Source organism: Protopterus annectens, chromosome 7.part0 (genome assembly GCF_019279795.1).
Source record: "Protopterus annectens isolate FY-2018-M chromosome 7.part0, PAN1.0, whole genome shotgun sequence".
Taxonomy (NCBI): domain Eukaryota; kingdom Metazoa; phylum Chordata; order Ceratodontiformes; family Protopteridae; genus Protopterus; species Protopterus annectens.
Genome location: NC_056739.1, coordinates 559,544,428 through 559,561,071, shown reverse-complemented (window position 1 = coordinate 559,561,071; position 16,644 = coordinate 559,544,428). Strand labels below are relative to the sequence as shown.

General features: G+C 41.0%; 1 protein-coding gene across 1 annotated transcript in view; it reads right to left on the bottom strand.

Annotated features, from left to right (window-relative positions):
* Positions 1 to 4,487: 4,487 nt before the first annotated feature.
* Positions 4,488 to 16,644, bottom strand: part of LOC122806593 (complement decay-accelerating factor, GPI-anchored-like) — a 514,569-nt gene continuing 502,412 nt past the window's right edge. The window contains exon 4 of the mRNA XM_044077145.1: positions 4,488 to 4,811. Within this exon, the coding sequence (XP_043933080.1) occupies positions 4,705 to 4,811 (107 nt within the window). The 3' untranslated portion in view covers positions 4,488 to 4,704. The remainder of the gene's footprint in view (positions 4,812 to 16,644) is intronic.

Genomic DNA, 16,644 nt, shown 5'->3' with positions numbered 1-16,644 from the left:
AATCTTGAGGCAATGTTATAACTGCCTCATGTACACAGACAACCCTCTCCTCCTCCCACATAACACAAATACTTGCGAGATGCAGCTATTTAGCCAAACTGGAGGCTGAGCTCTCTCAACTCAGGACTGGCAAGACCAGACAGGAGGAGAAGGCAACTACACACACCACAAAACCAGCCTCACATAATGCTACCACACCACTGAATCAAACACATAAACACACAAAGACATACTCGGAGGCTCTGAGTAAAAATTTACCTAAACAGCAGAGGCCTCCAAAGCAGACACCCAAACAACTGCTACCTCAAGACACCCCACAAGCAACACATAAACCACAAAAGCAGTGTGTAAAGCAGTCACAGCCCTTAAGGCCAAATACTACACCAAACATACTTGTCATAGGTGACTCCATAATCAGACACACTGATGTCCCACTCACCAGGCTGAACAAGGAGAGGGTCACAGTAAGCTGCCTATTGGGTGCTAGAATCCGCCACATAACACAAGCACTCGGGTCACTCCACGGCAAGTACAAATATGACACAGTCATTCTCCATGCTGGTGTGAACGACCTGAGACGTACCTCCCTGGACTACATGAAAAGAGACATAGAGGAGCTCTCTGATTATGTAGCCCAGGCAGGTATGACCCTAACCCTGAGCAGTATCCTTCCTTCACCAAGAATGATGCCACAATATAGAGACAAGATGATCAGCTTTAACAATTGGCTTAATGTCTGGTGTCATTCAAAGGGGATCCAGTGTCTGTCTGCCTGGGATGACATGCTTGACAAGCCACGCTGCTCAAGGGACGGCTTGCACCTGTCACCCCTGGGATTCCGGATATTGGCTAAGGCTCTTGCCACCACTATAGTGCCTTTTTTAGGCAAGGCTCAAATTCTAAACCTACCACCCTAGAAAACAAAAATGGAAAGAAACTGAGGGTAATGCTGCTCAATGCCAGAAGTCTAAATCTTAAAATGCCCGCACTCGAGGCCCTTCTCAGTATGGAGAACATCGATGTCTGTGCTGTAACTGAAACCTGGTTCAAGGCTCCTGAGAGCACCCCGGCACTATTAGGTTTTACCTCATATCATGCGTTCTGGCCCCAAAACCCGGACCACACCACAAAAGGAGGGGGTGTATCCATATTCATAAAGGATACCCACACCTCCAGGTTGGTGGCAACGCATGAAGCTTCGGAAACCATCCAGGTGCAACTAACCATAGGCAAAACTGCTCTACAAATTGTAGCATGCTACAGGCCACCCTCTCAAACTCAGGAACCCCACACAGCCTTCCTGAAGACACTGGAGGGTATAAATGTATCTCCAAACACCATCATATTGGGTGACTTCAACTACCCGAATATAGACTGGGAACATTACTCAAGCCCTAACTTTCTAGCCCAACGGTTCCTGGAGTTCATAAATTCAAATGCCATGGAACAGCTAGTCACTGTTCCCACGAGAGGAGAAAATATACTAGATCTCATTATCACAAACATGGGGACAAAATGCTCCACACGGAAGTATATCCCTCATTGGTGAGATCTGATCATAAACTAATCTCACTGGAAATCCACATCCCGCCCCACCCCAAACAAAAAGACCACAGTGAAGAACTTCTCTAAAGCAAACTTCACACTACTCAAGACTGGTGTGGTATCCTTCAAGGCCCCTGAGACAGTGGAAACCACAACCCAAGCTGCGGAAGCCCTTACAAATGCCTTCTATGAACACCTCCAGGACTGCATGGATCAGGCAATCCCAAATAAAACCAAGACTCTTTCCACAAAGGGCAAACGTCCAGTCTGGTGGACCCCAGCCATTAACAAACTTTACAATAAGAGGAGAAAGCTATTACATGATAGAACAAAATCCATAAAAGGGAAGTCACCCTGATCATTATTAGTAAAAAATACGAGCACTCATAAAATCAACTAAGGCCAATTTTGAGAGAAAAATTGCCATGGATTCAAAGGACAATCATAAGGCCTTTTTCAGCTATGTTAGGAACCTGGGTGGAAACTCCCAGATATGCTCAGAATTAGTCCAAAATGATACAAAAATCACTGAACCCACAGACATTGCCAACATACTGGCAGACAGGTTCAGTGCAAACTTCACCCCCCTCTCCCCCCCTAAAGGAGATATAACTATCCCAGCGGAGTGTAGCCTCCCAGACATCTCAAATGTGCAGGTGAAAGCTGCTCTCTTTAAAGCTAAAAACACAGCATCAATGGGACCGGATGGTGTCCCCGGCTGTGTGCTACACGAGCTAAATGAGGAATTAAACCCGCACATAAGGCAGCTGTTTAATCTCAGCCTTACCACAGGATACGTGCCCAAGGAGTGGCGTACGGCAACTGTGGTCCCACTCCACAAAGGCGGTGCCTCTACGGACCCTGGTATTTACCGCCCCATAAGCTTAACAAGTCTAGTCTGCAAAGCTATGGAGAGGATCATAATGGAGCTCATAAACAAAGATATAGGGACTTGCAGACATTGGACCCGACCCAGTTTGGCTTCATCAAGGGAAGATCATGCCTTTTGAACTTGGTCGACTTCTTCGAAACAGTCACCAAGGCCATTGATGAGGGAAAGGCAGTCCATACAGCCTACCTTGACCTTGCAAAGGCTTCGACACAATACCCCACTCGGGTATTGTAGAAAAACTTACCAGCTTAAATGTAAACCCATATGTCACAAGATGGGTTGCAAACTGGCTTAAGGACAGAACCCACAGGGTTAGAGTTGCTGGCGCTATGTCAGACTCCAAGCCGGTCACAAGTGGTGTCCCACAGGGCTCGGTCCTTGGCCCCCTATTGTTCGGCATCTACTTCTCAGAAGTACAGGCCAACATGGGAGGACTTTGGCTGACAAAGTTTGCAGACGACTGCAAACTGGCGCCATAGTGGAAAGTGCATTGGACACGGATATCCTTCAGAAGGGACTCACGGAAACAGATAGCTGGTGCCAGAGCCATGGCCTGAAGTTAAACGCCAAAAAATGTATAGTCATACCCTTTGGGAAAAACAAGGTAACCCCAAGCTACCATATAGGTGGCAATCCACTAAGCACAGAATAGGTTATCAGGGACCTGGGGACCCAGGTTGACAGTGGCCTTTCTTTTGACACTCACGTTGCTAAAGTGGTTAGAAAGACCTTCTACATTGCCCACCTGATCATGAAGGGATTCACATCCAGATCTAGTGAGGTCATTGTTCCCCTGTACTCTTCACTTATCAGACCAATGATTGAGTACAATGCCCCACTCGGGATGTATCTCGCCCGACATCTGCAGCAATTGGAGAGACCCCAAAAGTTTCTCACCAAAAGGATAAAGGGACTCCAAAATCTGTCATATGCTGCCAGATTGAAGAAACTCCAGCTCTATTCAGTCGCATACCGTCTGCTCAGAGGTGACATGTGCCTGACATACAAGGCCATGTCCAACCCAGAGTTAATGGACATGCTCCACCTCAAAAAATCCAAATCCACCAAAACCACTAGAGCAAGTGACTTAAACCTTAGCACGGATATAAATAGGACATGCTGGAGGGATAGATTTATCACTCAGAGACTCCCTATGCTGTGGAATAGAGTCCCGGTCCATGTGAGGCAGAGCACCTCGCTGGCTCTGTTCAAGAGAAATCTTGACCTGTGGATGGGAGATCGTAGGTTTACCCTGGGAATCATCTCTGTGTCACTGCTGGACAGAGGCACAACAAACTAATGGGTACAGTATTTTTTCATATAAGGGGTAGCGTAAGCCACAAAAATTCCGGCTAGGCTTATAAATGCCTTGGGGCAGATAGCCTAGTATAAACCTATGAACCTATGAACATTTGGGCTCACTGCACTAGATGCGCAGATAGAACTGTGAATAGCACCTATCGGCACTTTGTCAGTTCTGATGGAAGAGTGTACTATGCAGTTTGTCTATAAATCCTGATCAGGAATTTCCATGCATAGGGTATCAGCACTTAGAGCATCCTCCGGACTCCCACTGAACACTAAGATAATATATTATTTTTACTGCAGGGCTGTTTCACCAGTTTCAAGTCCCAGTTCTAAATACTCCCTTACACAATGTTCCTGCATGTTTGTTAGCTTCATAATCCAAAATGATGGCCATGTCACTTGGGTGTGAAAGCCCATATTTTGATCTACAAAGCAATTAATTTATGCCATCATTCATATTCTCTCAGGTGGGATATGATAATTTGAACAACAATAAATGTAATCAGTTTTTTGTAATGCCTTCTGCACAGGGAATATAATAATGACATGCTATCATGTGGGAACACTACCAACACCCTATCATTTTGCAGAAGCAGATTTTGTTTGGTGCTAGCCAGTTTTAGACCGGTCAGTGATTATTTTTAAAATCTACTCAGTAATTCCTTACAATCCTCTAAAGATGCAGGTCATGAAATTTGCATTTTACTCAATATCTTAAAAATTATGACTGTAAGATAATGCAGTAAGCCAGGAACACAATTCTGTATCATGTATGTACATAATAATGTCATGCTATGTCTAGTAAACTAGCTAGCTAGATTCCTCATTTAGAGAATGCATCAACATTTACTGCTAACAGAAATAAAAGGTAAAAGTCTCTCTCAGTTACTCACTCACTGCTCCTTAATGCTACAAGCAATAAACAGATTCCGTTTATTCTTGGTTTTAAAGTTTGGAGCTTACCATTCTTCACAGGATAGGTGAACTTCAGATCCCACTGTTGTGATTTTGTTGGGATACTGAATTATTCCATTTGTGAAGCTTGGGAAAGGACCACAGTCATGTGCTAGGAGAAGAAAAGATTATATGAATTAAATTGTGTCATGTTATGAACTACAACTTACACAGAACAAATCTTTTTCTTAGCTTTTTTAATAGTCAAATATGATAAATCTAAAGATAAACATTTTATTCAGACTTCTCTTGAGATGAAAATGATTGCAAACAGAAAAATGAAGTCAGGATAATTAATATGAAACAATACAAAAGATAGAATCAGCTACCATAAGAGCTGGTAGTCATGGAAATAGACAATAATGGCAGACGAGATTGACATGCCAAATTATCCTGTCCCTTTCCTGTGCACTGGATAAACTGCAGATCTCAATTAGTCAAAAGATTAATATTCTTTTTTTAAGGCAGCTGCATAACAGTTGCCTCATATTTGTCCTCTGCATTCCTGAATTCAGTTACCACTTTGGCTGTACTGTTTCCACAAAGGCTTCCTATCAGAGGCATGCCAATCATAAGTTGGAGTCTAGTAACTACAAAAAAAAATAAGTACTTGTATGCTAAATAACTACTGACATGCCCATTATTAGAAATATTATAACTAATAATTGGAGAATAATCTTGGGCAATAAGGATATGGCAGATGTTTTAGGTAACAATAAAAAGCCATCCAATGTTAAAACATTAGTTGAAAACTAAAATATTTTACAGAGAGTATAGGAACTTTAATTGCGGCAAATGTGAGTATTGCTGTTTTGTAGGAAACAGTTCAAGTATTTACACTGCAGCCACTGACACTTATTTTTGCAAAAGAAAGATTTAGTTGAGAGTCATGTGGTGCTGCAAACATAGTGCACTGTGAAAGCTGTATTAGCCATTATATTGATAAAAACTTATGTAACTTCAGAAAGAGTATATGAACATGTACTGGCTATTAGAAAGAAAAACCTTAGTAATACTTTAGCAAAGCATGAGTTGCGTCCAAGTTTTAGAAAATTTTTTTTTTGTGTGTGTGTGTTGGACAAAGTTGATTAAATAGGTTGGCAGTCATAAGCTACTTACTTCAAATTTATGATTGCAGAAATGTTTTTATAAGATTTGACAGCTTGATTTTGATAACTGGTTTATATTGTTATAATAATTTTTGGTGCATTAAAGTTGGGATGAAACGTGATTGGTTACTATAAACAAGATGACTGTTTAAATTATTTCATTGAGAATTTTCCATTCGCAAAATACATCTTGATTTTCATTGGTTATGAACAATACACGACCTTTAAGCAAAAGTTTTAAAAGGGTTTTAAATGATTTTGTTACTATTTCTGATCAAGTTCTGTATATACCATTAAAGAAGAATGAAAGCGCTTAATTCTGATCTCTGTTCTGGATTTCATTTGTGAAGTTTTGCTCACATATGTCCTTTGCAATCCTGAATTTGGTTACCATTTTGGCTGTGCTGCTTCCGCAAAGGCTTCCTATCAGAGGCATGTCAGTCAAAAGTATGAGTTCCTTAACTACAAAAAAAAGTACATGTCTGCCAAAGGCAAACAACGAATCTCAAAATACAATATAGTGCCATTAAAGCATTTCTGACACCCCACCAATATGTGCAGCTACACTAACATAGACTGTTGCATGTGTGTGTGTGTGTGTGTGGGGGGGGGGTATTGTTGAATACTTGTTTGGTCGACATCTTCGCAGCCAACAGGTGTGCAAGATCACATAATTTTTGAATCCGGTAAATATCCACTTTCCCAGGCAGTGTGCAATCTTGGACTTAGTAAATATATATATATATATATATATATATATATATATATATATATATATATATATATATATATATATATATATATATATAATTGGCAGGAGTGTGAGGGACAGCCTCTACCTGGGAGTGCAGGCTTGCCTTCCTGGAAAAAATGTTTTACTCTGTTTTTTAAATGAATGCTCTGCTAAACACAGATTGTTGCTTAATGCATGAGTAGAAGTATGTTGATCTTTATGATGTCAACCTTTTTGAGTGTCAACATTTGGATATGTCAGTGTAAGTCAGTAGACACATACACACACACACACACACACACACACATATATATATATATATATATATATATATATATATATATATATAATTGTGTGTGTGTATATGTGTATATATATATATATATATATATATATATGTGTGTGTGTGTGTGATATATATATATATATATATATATATATATATATATATATATATATATATATATATCTATATATAGATGGTTTACCATGATAAGGTTGAACCAGACTCCGTCAAATGATGGAATTCCTGACCCATTTCCACTAAAACAACAATGTCAAATTCCGACACTGTCGAACTATGACTAGCCGTAAATCTTGAAACGTGTTTTAACATGGGTCGAAATGGGGGTGAGATTTGTACTTCAGCAATGTCAGGGTCAACACTGTCGCCGTTCGGCCTCCAGATTTCGACTGAAGTGGGTTAGACCGAATACATAGATATATAAATATATATATATATATATATATATATATATGTATATATATATATATATATATATATATATATATATATATATATATATATATATATATATATAAATATAAATATATTTGCATACATTCATTTTGTCAAACATTTTTCATCAAATGGAATAAAAGCCAGGTTGTGTGATCGAAAAATCAGCTTATTTCACATGCCAGCTTTTATTTCTGAGTGAGATTGCAATGCAGTGAGGATAAGGAAATTTACCTTTTACCTTATGTAGTGCGATCTCAGAGATGGCATATGTAATTAGTAGGTGGTGTGGGGGTGCAGTGGAAGTTTTGGTTATTTTTTTTTTTATTTTTTGATGGGTTGCTTTTGAAACATTTGGGCTTGATAAACTGTAGTTCAATATATTGCATTTTCGATGAAGTAACAAACACCCATATCTCTATAAATAAATAAACAAATACACACACACACACACACACACACACACACACACACACACACCTACAGTTGTATACCAATTGAGGCACTGCTGTACTACAGCATAAGAGGGAGTATAATAAGTTAACACAACATTGTATTTAGTATATATTTCTTATTATATGCACTTTCAGTCTTCCCACTACCCCTTTGAATTTTAACAGGAATCCTTCCTAAGGTAGGGTATTTTAGTCACCACCACTTTTTCTGTCAACTGACTCTTCCACATAGCTTTTTTGAGCTATGCATCTGAATTTGTTATATTACACCACTTTGGCATCATAAAAAACATCCACTTGGATTCTTCTGATAGGTTCATAGGTTCATACTAGGCTATCTGCCCTAGGGCATTTATAAGCCTAGCCAGAATGTGTTTGGCTTTCGCCACCCATTTTAAATTTATTTTGCTATGCCCTTTTTCGAGGTTAGTATACTGTGCCTCTGTCTAACAGTGACACAGAAGTGATACCCGGGGTAAACCTACGATCTCCCATCCACTCATCAAGATTCCTCCTGAAGAGAGTCAATGAGGGACTCTGCCTAATCTGGACTGGGATTTTATTCCAGAGTGAAAGGAGCCTCTGGGTTATGAATCTGTCCCTCCGGCATGTCCTATTTATTTCAATGCTGAGGTTCAAGTCTCTCGAGCGAGTAGCTCGATGGGATTTGGATTTTCTGAGGTGCAGCATGTCCATTAATTCCGGGTTGGACATGGCTTTATACATCAGGCACAGATCGCCTCTGAACAGGCGGTATGCCACTGAGAAGAGCTGGAGTTTCTTTAACCGGGCAGCATATGGCATCTGTTTGAGCCCTTTGATCCTCTTGGTGAGGTACTTTTGGGGTCTTTCCAGTTGCTGCAGGTGTCTGGTAAGGTACATCCCAAAAGGGGCATTGTACTCAATTATGGGCCTGATGAGGGATGAGTAAAGAGGCACGATGACCTCCCTGATCTAGATGTGAATCCCTTCATGATTAGGTGGGCTATATAAAATGTTTTTCTAACCACTTTGGCCACGTGGTTGTCAAATGAGAGATTGCTATCAACTTGGGTCCCCAGGTCCCTAATTACTTCTTCTGTACTTAATGGATTACCACCTATGTGGTAATTTGTGGGCACTTTGTTTTTGCCAAAGGGATGACTATACACTTTTTGGCATTTAGCTTGAGGCCATGGCTCTGGCACCAGTTGTCTGTTTCTATGAGGCCCTTTTGGAGGATGCTTGTGTCGGCTGGCGAGTCGATTATAGCGCCCAGTTTGCAGTCATCTGCGAACTTGGTCAGCCACAGTCCTTCCGTGTTGGCCTGTACCTCCGAGAAATATATACAGAACAAGAGAGGTCCCAGGACTGAGCCTTGTGGGACACCACTTATAACTGGTTTGGAGTCTGACATGGCTCCAGCAATTCTAACCATGTGGGTTCTGTCCTTGAGCCAGTTTGCAATCCATCTAGTGACATAGGGGTTTATATTTAAGCTGGTGAGCTTATCTATAATGCCTGAGTGGGGTATTGTATCGAAGGCTTTTGCGAGGTCCAGGTAGGCTGTGTGGACCACCTTCCCCTCGTCAATGGCCTTGGTGACTGTTTCAAAGAAATCAACCAGGTTTAAGAGGCAGGATCTGCCCTTAACAAAGCTGAACTGGGTAGGATCCAGTGTCTTTAGGTCCCCAATATCTTTATTTATGAGGTCCATGATGATCCTTTCCATAGCTTTGCAGACCAAGCTAGTCAGGCTTATGGGGCGATAGTTTCCAGGATCCGTTGAGGCACCACCTTTATGGAGAGGGACCACTGTTACTGTACGCCACTCTTTGGGCACATATCCTGTAGTAAGGCTAAGATTGAACAGTAGTTTTATGTTTGGGTTTAGCTCTTCTTGGAGTTCATGTAGGACGCAACCCGGGACACCATCTGGTCCCATTGATGCTGTGTTTTTTGCTTTGGAGAGGGCGGCTCTTACCTGAGCATCTGAGATGTCAGGGGGGCAGCACTCTGCTGGGATAGATATTTGCCCTTTTGGTGGGGGGGAGAAGTTTGCGCTGAACCTGTTAGCTAGGATGTTGGCAATGTCTGTGGGTTCAGTGTATTTTTTGTCATTTTGGACTAATTCTGAGCATATCTGGGAATTCCCACCCAGGTTCCTAACATAACTAAAGAAAGCCTTGTGATTATCCTTAGTGTCCTGTGCAATTTTTCTCTCGAAGCTGGCCTTAGACAATTTTATGAGTGCCCGTAGTTTTTTGCTAATACTGATCAGTGATGCCTTCCCTTTTTGGGATTTTGCTCTATCATTTAGTAGCTTCCTCCTTCTATTGTATAGTTTGTTTATGACTGGGGTCCACCAGTCTGCCTTTGGAGGATTGGGTCTTGGATTTATTTGGGATCACATGATCCAGGCATTCCTGAAGGTGTTCATAGAATGCGTTTATAAAGGATTCTGCGGTCTGGGCCGTATTTTCCACAGGCCCGGGGGCTTTGAAGGATTCCACCTCGGTTTTGAGGTGAAATTTGCTTTAGAGAAGTTATTCACTGTGGTTTTACGGGGAGGGGGTGGGGTCGGGATGTGAATATCCAGTGAGATTAGTTTATGGTCTGATCTTACCAGTGAGGGATACACTTCTGGTCTGGAGCATAGAGTCCCCATGTTGGTGATGATCAGGTCCAGTATGTTTTCCCCTCTTGTGGGAGTGGTAACAAGTTGTTCCATAGCATTTGAGTTTATAAATTCTAGGAACCTTTGGGCTAGGGTGTTGGAGCTAGAGTAATGCTCCCAGTCTATGTTTGGGTAGTTGAAGTCGCCCAATATAATAGTGTTTGGAGAGACCTTCATATTTTCCATTGTTCTCAGGAAGGTCGAGTGGGGTTCCTGGGTTTGGGAGGGTGGTCTGTAGCAGGCTATAAACTGGAAGGCAGTTTTACCCACTGTTAGTTGCACATGGATAGTCTCTGATGCTTCGTGCTTTGCCACCAACCTGGAGGTGTGGGTATCTTTGATGAATATCGATACTCCCCCTCCTTTTGTGATATTCTTCACTTGAGGAAAAGTTTCTATGTCTCCCCTCAAAAGACTTATGACTATGCATAGTAAACTCTTAAAATTTCTTTTTTTTTAAATAAACTACTTTGTTGAAAAAAAAAAACATAAAAGGTGCCATAAGGTAATTAATCCAAAATTAGTGCTACATTAAAAAACAACATATATGTGCAAGTGCATCAGGGGAGTGAAATGTACACAGTTGTAATAAAACAGCTCCTTAGTTAACTAAGGAGTGAGGGGTGGTACTACAAATTATTTCTCTGTTAAGGTAGAAAGTAGAGAGTACAGAATCACCAACATTAAACCTAATTGTTAATACTGAGCTAATGAACAACAGTTCAACTATATATAACAAAATGTACAGTAGCAGCATGTTACTTTGCAAGAAAAGGAGTCAGACTACAAACAAGTCCACTACCCAGTCTTTTAGACAATCGTTACATGCCACTCAATGACCAAAAAAACAACTGAATAGAAGGGTTTGTGGATATGAGATCTGATCCATAGCAAACTAATACTCATATTTCAGGGGTCAGACAGAAATTTTTATAACCAGACAAACCATTTTTGGGGCAATCTATTCAGATTCTCTATCCCTTGGTTTATGTATCAGGAGTTCTCTTGCAGATTTGGGGAGGCCTCCTTTCTTCCCTGCTCTGGTGATCTCCATTTTAGCTATTAGGAAAATCAACTGCAGCAAATCATGCTCAGAGCCCATTAAGGTAAGCAATGGATCATGACCAATCAGAAACAATTGTTCATTTAGAAAAACTTTTCCTGATCACAGCTTTGTACAAATCTCATGAATAAACCACTTAAAGGAAGACAGTTCTCTGCATTCTGAAAATATGTGTCTCCAGGTACCTGGAGCATTCTGAGTGCATCTCTAGAATTCATTGCACACTGAAAACATATGTCTCCAGGTATCCAGAGCATTCTGAGCCCATCTCCGGCATACCTGGGATACAGTTAGGAACACAGAGGCAACTGGGGTGTAAAAATATTTAAAAAGGCACTATCACTCAAAGAAAGGATATTTTATTTTCTCAACTTGATCAAATACCTGGGAAACAGTATCAATCTAGACTGTGTATAAGGGGAAGTGGGGTGAGTAGCTCCCTCTGCTAGGTCAACCTGCATTTATTTGTGAGTGAGGACTTGGATGAAATCAATATAAAGCTCTGCTAGAACCCTCCTAATGCTAAGATGCCTTCTCTTGCAGTAATCTACCAGTCCTTCTGTGTTAGTTAATTCTTGGAACATTAACTATCTTATATTTTCAAAACTCAGTTAATAACATATTAAACCACCCCTTGTCTGTTTCTGTCAAATTCCAGTGATCTCTGAGGTTATCCCAATCAGTCCTCTACAGTGCGGTTAACAGTTGTTCTCTAACATTTAAGCCCAATTGCAAATGCCTATGAATGCATGTGTGTTATATCCAAAGGCTCTAAGTTGGTATAACTTAATCAGGATTATGGAGGGGGCAGTTAATTGTAATGCTCCTTTCATCTCAAATGCTGATATCATGATATGTATGAATAAAAGAACTGAGAGATATTATAGGAATCCCTCCTCACCTCACAGGGACATTTTTATCTCTGAATCAGGTACATATATTCATCCAGCCATCTAAAAAACTAATGAAAGGCTCCTTCCACTGGGCCTCATGCTGGTTAGAGATAAGTCCCCAAGGCAGCTTTAATATAGCAGTTATAATGCATATTTCCAGCTCAGGAGGAGTGACTCTTTTGACGTCTTCTGGAGTTGTAATACGATCCTTTGCAAACCCAGGCTTCCCTTCCAACCACATAAAAGAAGTAATAGATTGCTAATTTTATATAGTATTTTCTTAAAGGGGTCTGAAGTCAGGCCCTATGTGAGGTAAAGTACCAGTGGTAGAATAAACCATGACGGGGCAAGAAACATTTGCTGTTAATATAATCCTAAAGGGATACAGTGTTTCAAATGCTTTAGAAGTTTAACAGTCAACTCAGTGTAGGAGGACTCCATTAGTATAAGTAAAAGTGGGTGCCATAGAGACCTCCAAATATGTCAGCTTATTCTTTCTCTTAAGGAGCTGTAACATCTTGCAAGATGAGACCATAAAACAAAATTAAGCTTCAGACTGTTTACATTGGTTTATCATGTATGCAGAACCTGCCTAATACTGTTCATCTCCTATAAAGTGCTGCCCAGTCTGTTTCAGGGTTAGAGAAATAAAGTAGGAGGTTATCTGCATATAAAGGGAAAGCATTATATCTGCATTATGAAACAAGTAACTCAGTGCTAAATCATCTCTAAGCCAAGTGGCCAGTGGCTCTAAGTAAACTGCAATTAGTAAGGAGGGGAAGTAGACATCCTTGCCTGGTGCCTCTTTCTAGTTAAGCTTTTCCCTGTCCTGTTAACCCTTGTATGAGGCTACTGAATGCTTTCCCCTGTCCCCTATCAGTATACTTGATCAGTAATGATAGCAGTTTTAAGGATATTATCAAAGGTTGTGTGGCCCTCAATAAAGCCCATCTGATCCAGGTGAATTAGTTTAGCTAATACAAGGTTTACCAATGTGCCAAGACTGAAGCAAACAATTTGTAATCATAGTTTAAAAGTGACACTGGATGACATGAGCCTACCAGTTTTGCCTCCTTCCCAAGTCTGAGAATGATCACGAGGAAAATCCCCTTTCAGAAAAATTAGGAACACATGGGTACTCAGAATAAAGGTAAACAGTTGGGTCTGGCATGACAGGAATGCTTGAGCCAGAGAGTATGCTGTGGGACAGCAGATTATGGTGCTCATACCTGTCAGACACAATAAGCTCCAGGCAGCTTGAGAGGGACCCTTTGAAGTGCTAAGGAAGGTCAGGGATGTTAATTACATAGTAAACCAGTTAGGCAGGAGGCAGGGGCACAAACTGTACCATGTTAACATGATGAAACCTTACCATGATAGGGAGTCTCTTGTGCTGAGTATTTGTAGTGGGTGGCAGGAGGAGTCTGAGGGGGATCTATGGCTACATCGAGCCAGCCAGCAAAATGCCAAGTTACTAAGGTGGAGCCTAAGGCTGGAGGCATATGACATGACAGTGCAGCACTGTAGGGGGTCAGGAATGCCAATGTAAATGGGTTCTCAAGACAGGGTATGGGTTATTGTATTCCCAGACAGGCTCATTCCTCTCAAGCAACATTTCTCCAGGGTCATTTGAGAAACTAGCTTGAGTCTTCAAAGGAGGGGGGAATGTGATGATGTGAGGTATTGCCAGAAATGCCAGGAGAAGTAGGGCAGTGGATGTGTAATATATGCCAGTACAGATAGCTATAGTTTAGTAAAGAATTATATATCATTTGTAAAACAAATGTATTTGTGCAGTTGCTTGTGTTGAAAATGTATTTGCAAAACTGTTTGTGTTAAAAATGTACCAACAGTGGGTCCTTCTGGACATAAAAGGACTACATCTGTATGGCAGACTGTATTACAACTGTTGAAATTAATATAATATAACAGAGGATACTGGAAAAGAAGAGGTTAATCTCAGTCCCGCAAACTTTGAAAAATAGTCTGAAATTAAATTACCTGGTTTAGGCCATAAAGATTGTATCTTACAGTTCTGATTGCAGCCAGAGACAAAACATCTGCAAACCAGGACCAGGAATCCTACTGTATTGTCCTTAGGGGTGAATTAATTGCTACCCTGGAAGGGTGGACATTTTGAAATGGTTTTATAGCTTCCAGATGCTATAACACATCTTAGCAAGGCTCTGTGTGTGTGTGTGTGTGTGTGTGTGTGTGTGTGTGTGTGTGTGTGTGTGTGTGTGTGTGATAACACATATGTGCTAGATTCTGGTTCAATTTCCAGTAAAGGGGGTAATGTGAGAAGTAGAAGTCAGGTGACCAGATGTACATGATGTTTTAATACTACATGATACAGAAGTCTCAGGGCAATCTAGTTGTGAAACCTGACAAGAAGGAAGACCACTCATCTACATAATCTTGCCTTGATCTAGTAAGTAAACAGGGAATACAAATTCTTTAGATCTGTCAGGAAAATATAGTGAAATTAGTTAAGTACTGTTTTGTTGTATCTGTGTGAATCTATCCATCTGTGTTATTTTTAATAGTTCCTGTTATTGAAACTGGTGTTTATTGTAAACAGATATTCAGTGTTTTCATGTTCTTTTTATTATTTATTATTAAACATATTTATGCTTTTCATTGTGGCTGGTCTTTTAGAGAATATGTTAACTGTTGAGAGTACTTATATTTATTTGGTGACACTGTGACCACTCCTGAAAACCTTGTTGCATTGCTCAAACACTACCGTTTGTATTAGTATTAATTTTACTCAGTATAATTCGGTACCCTTTTAACAGCCTTAGAGTAGCTGGCTGGTGGCAGTGTAACTACCATGTAGTCTGTGTAAAGGGTAGCAGAGTGAGTAATCTGTGCCAGCCCTTCCCGAGTGTGAGTGTGTGTGTGTGTGTGTGTGTGTGTGTGTGTGTGTGTGTGTGTGTGTGTGTGTGTGTGTGTGTGTGTGTGTGTGAAAATCAAATCTCAAAGAGAGGTTTCACACAGAGGGTGGTGGAGGACTTGGCTTGAAACACTTGGCTGAGGACTCAACTCTACAGCTGTGTCAGTGGGGATTCTTACTGGGGTCCTGGAGACAGAAACTCAACCACCGAACTGAGTGTGTTCCATGTGAGCTCTTAAGGGAAAGTGTGCTTGGTGCAGACAGTTGCATCTGAAAATGCTGTGTGCATATATCTTTGTGAACGAACCTCACCGGTGTCAGTGGCAAGGACTGAGGAACCTTGATTACTGGCTGACAGCAGAGATGTCACACATGTCATCCCAGGCTGACAGACACTGGATCCCCTTTGAATGACACCAGAAACTAAGCCAATCGTTGAAGTCAATAATTGTTTCTTTGTATCGAGGTATCATCCTAGGTGAAGGTAAAATGCTGCTTAAGGCTAGGGGCATGCCTGACTGAGACACATCATCAGAGAGCTCAGTCATCTCTCCCTTCATATACTCCATTGAGGTACATCTCAGGTTGTTCTCATCAACATGGACTATGACGGAGTCATAACAGTGTCTGTTGTTGAAAAACTTGAGTGCATGCATGATGTGGCAGATCCTAGAACCCTGACTTTTTCCTTATCCAACCTGGTGAGAGGGTCTGTGTGTCTCACAACTGATTTGTCTATGACTAAGATGTTTGTTTTTGTGTGATAGCTTAGGGGATTGACTGATGAGATACTGGTATGTGACATGTTCTGCAGAGGATGTATTTTGTGAATCGTGCTTGTGTTTGCATTTGGAAGGTCTCTGATGTTTAGGTAAGCTTCTTGTAAGAACCTCTACATATGTAGGTTTATGTGCTGTTCATTTGGTAGGTGCAGGAGATGAGATGTGCATGCTGACAACCTGCTTAGTATCAGAAGAACTGACTGATGAGTGACAGAGCCTGGATTCTAGGTTCTTGATATAGATGCATCTCTCACATAATGAATTTGTGTGGACTAGAAGAAGTGGGTTGTCGGTGTACATGAGGCAATTGCTACATTACCTCAGGATGCCCATATCAACTAGGCTGGCTGGAGCAACTGTCCATCCATAATGCTAGGTAAGCTGATGTCATCAGAAAATGGGGAGAGAACAGGAAGGACCAGGTAAAGTAGAAGACAGGAGACGTAGACAAAAAAATATGAAGGGATAGGGGACAGGATCTGTGATGGTACCTAGGGAACTTCACTGAGTGTATCACCTGTCAGTGACGGATAATCATGAGAACTTACTGATGGAGCACCAGCAGAGTACTAAGGGAAAATTTTTTACATCTATAACCACCAACCATGCCCTGCTGATA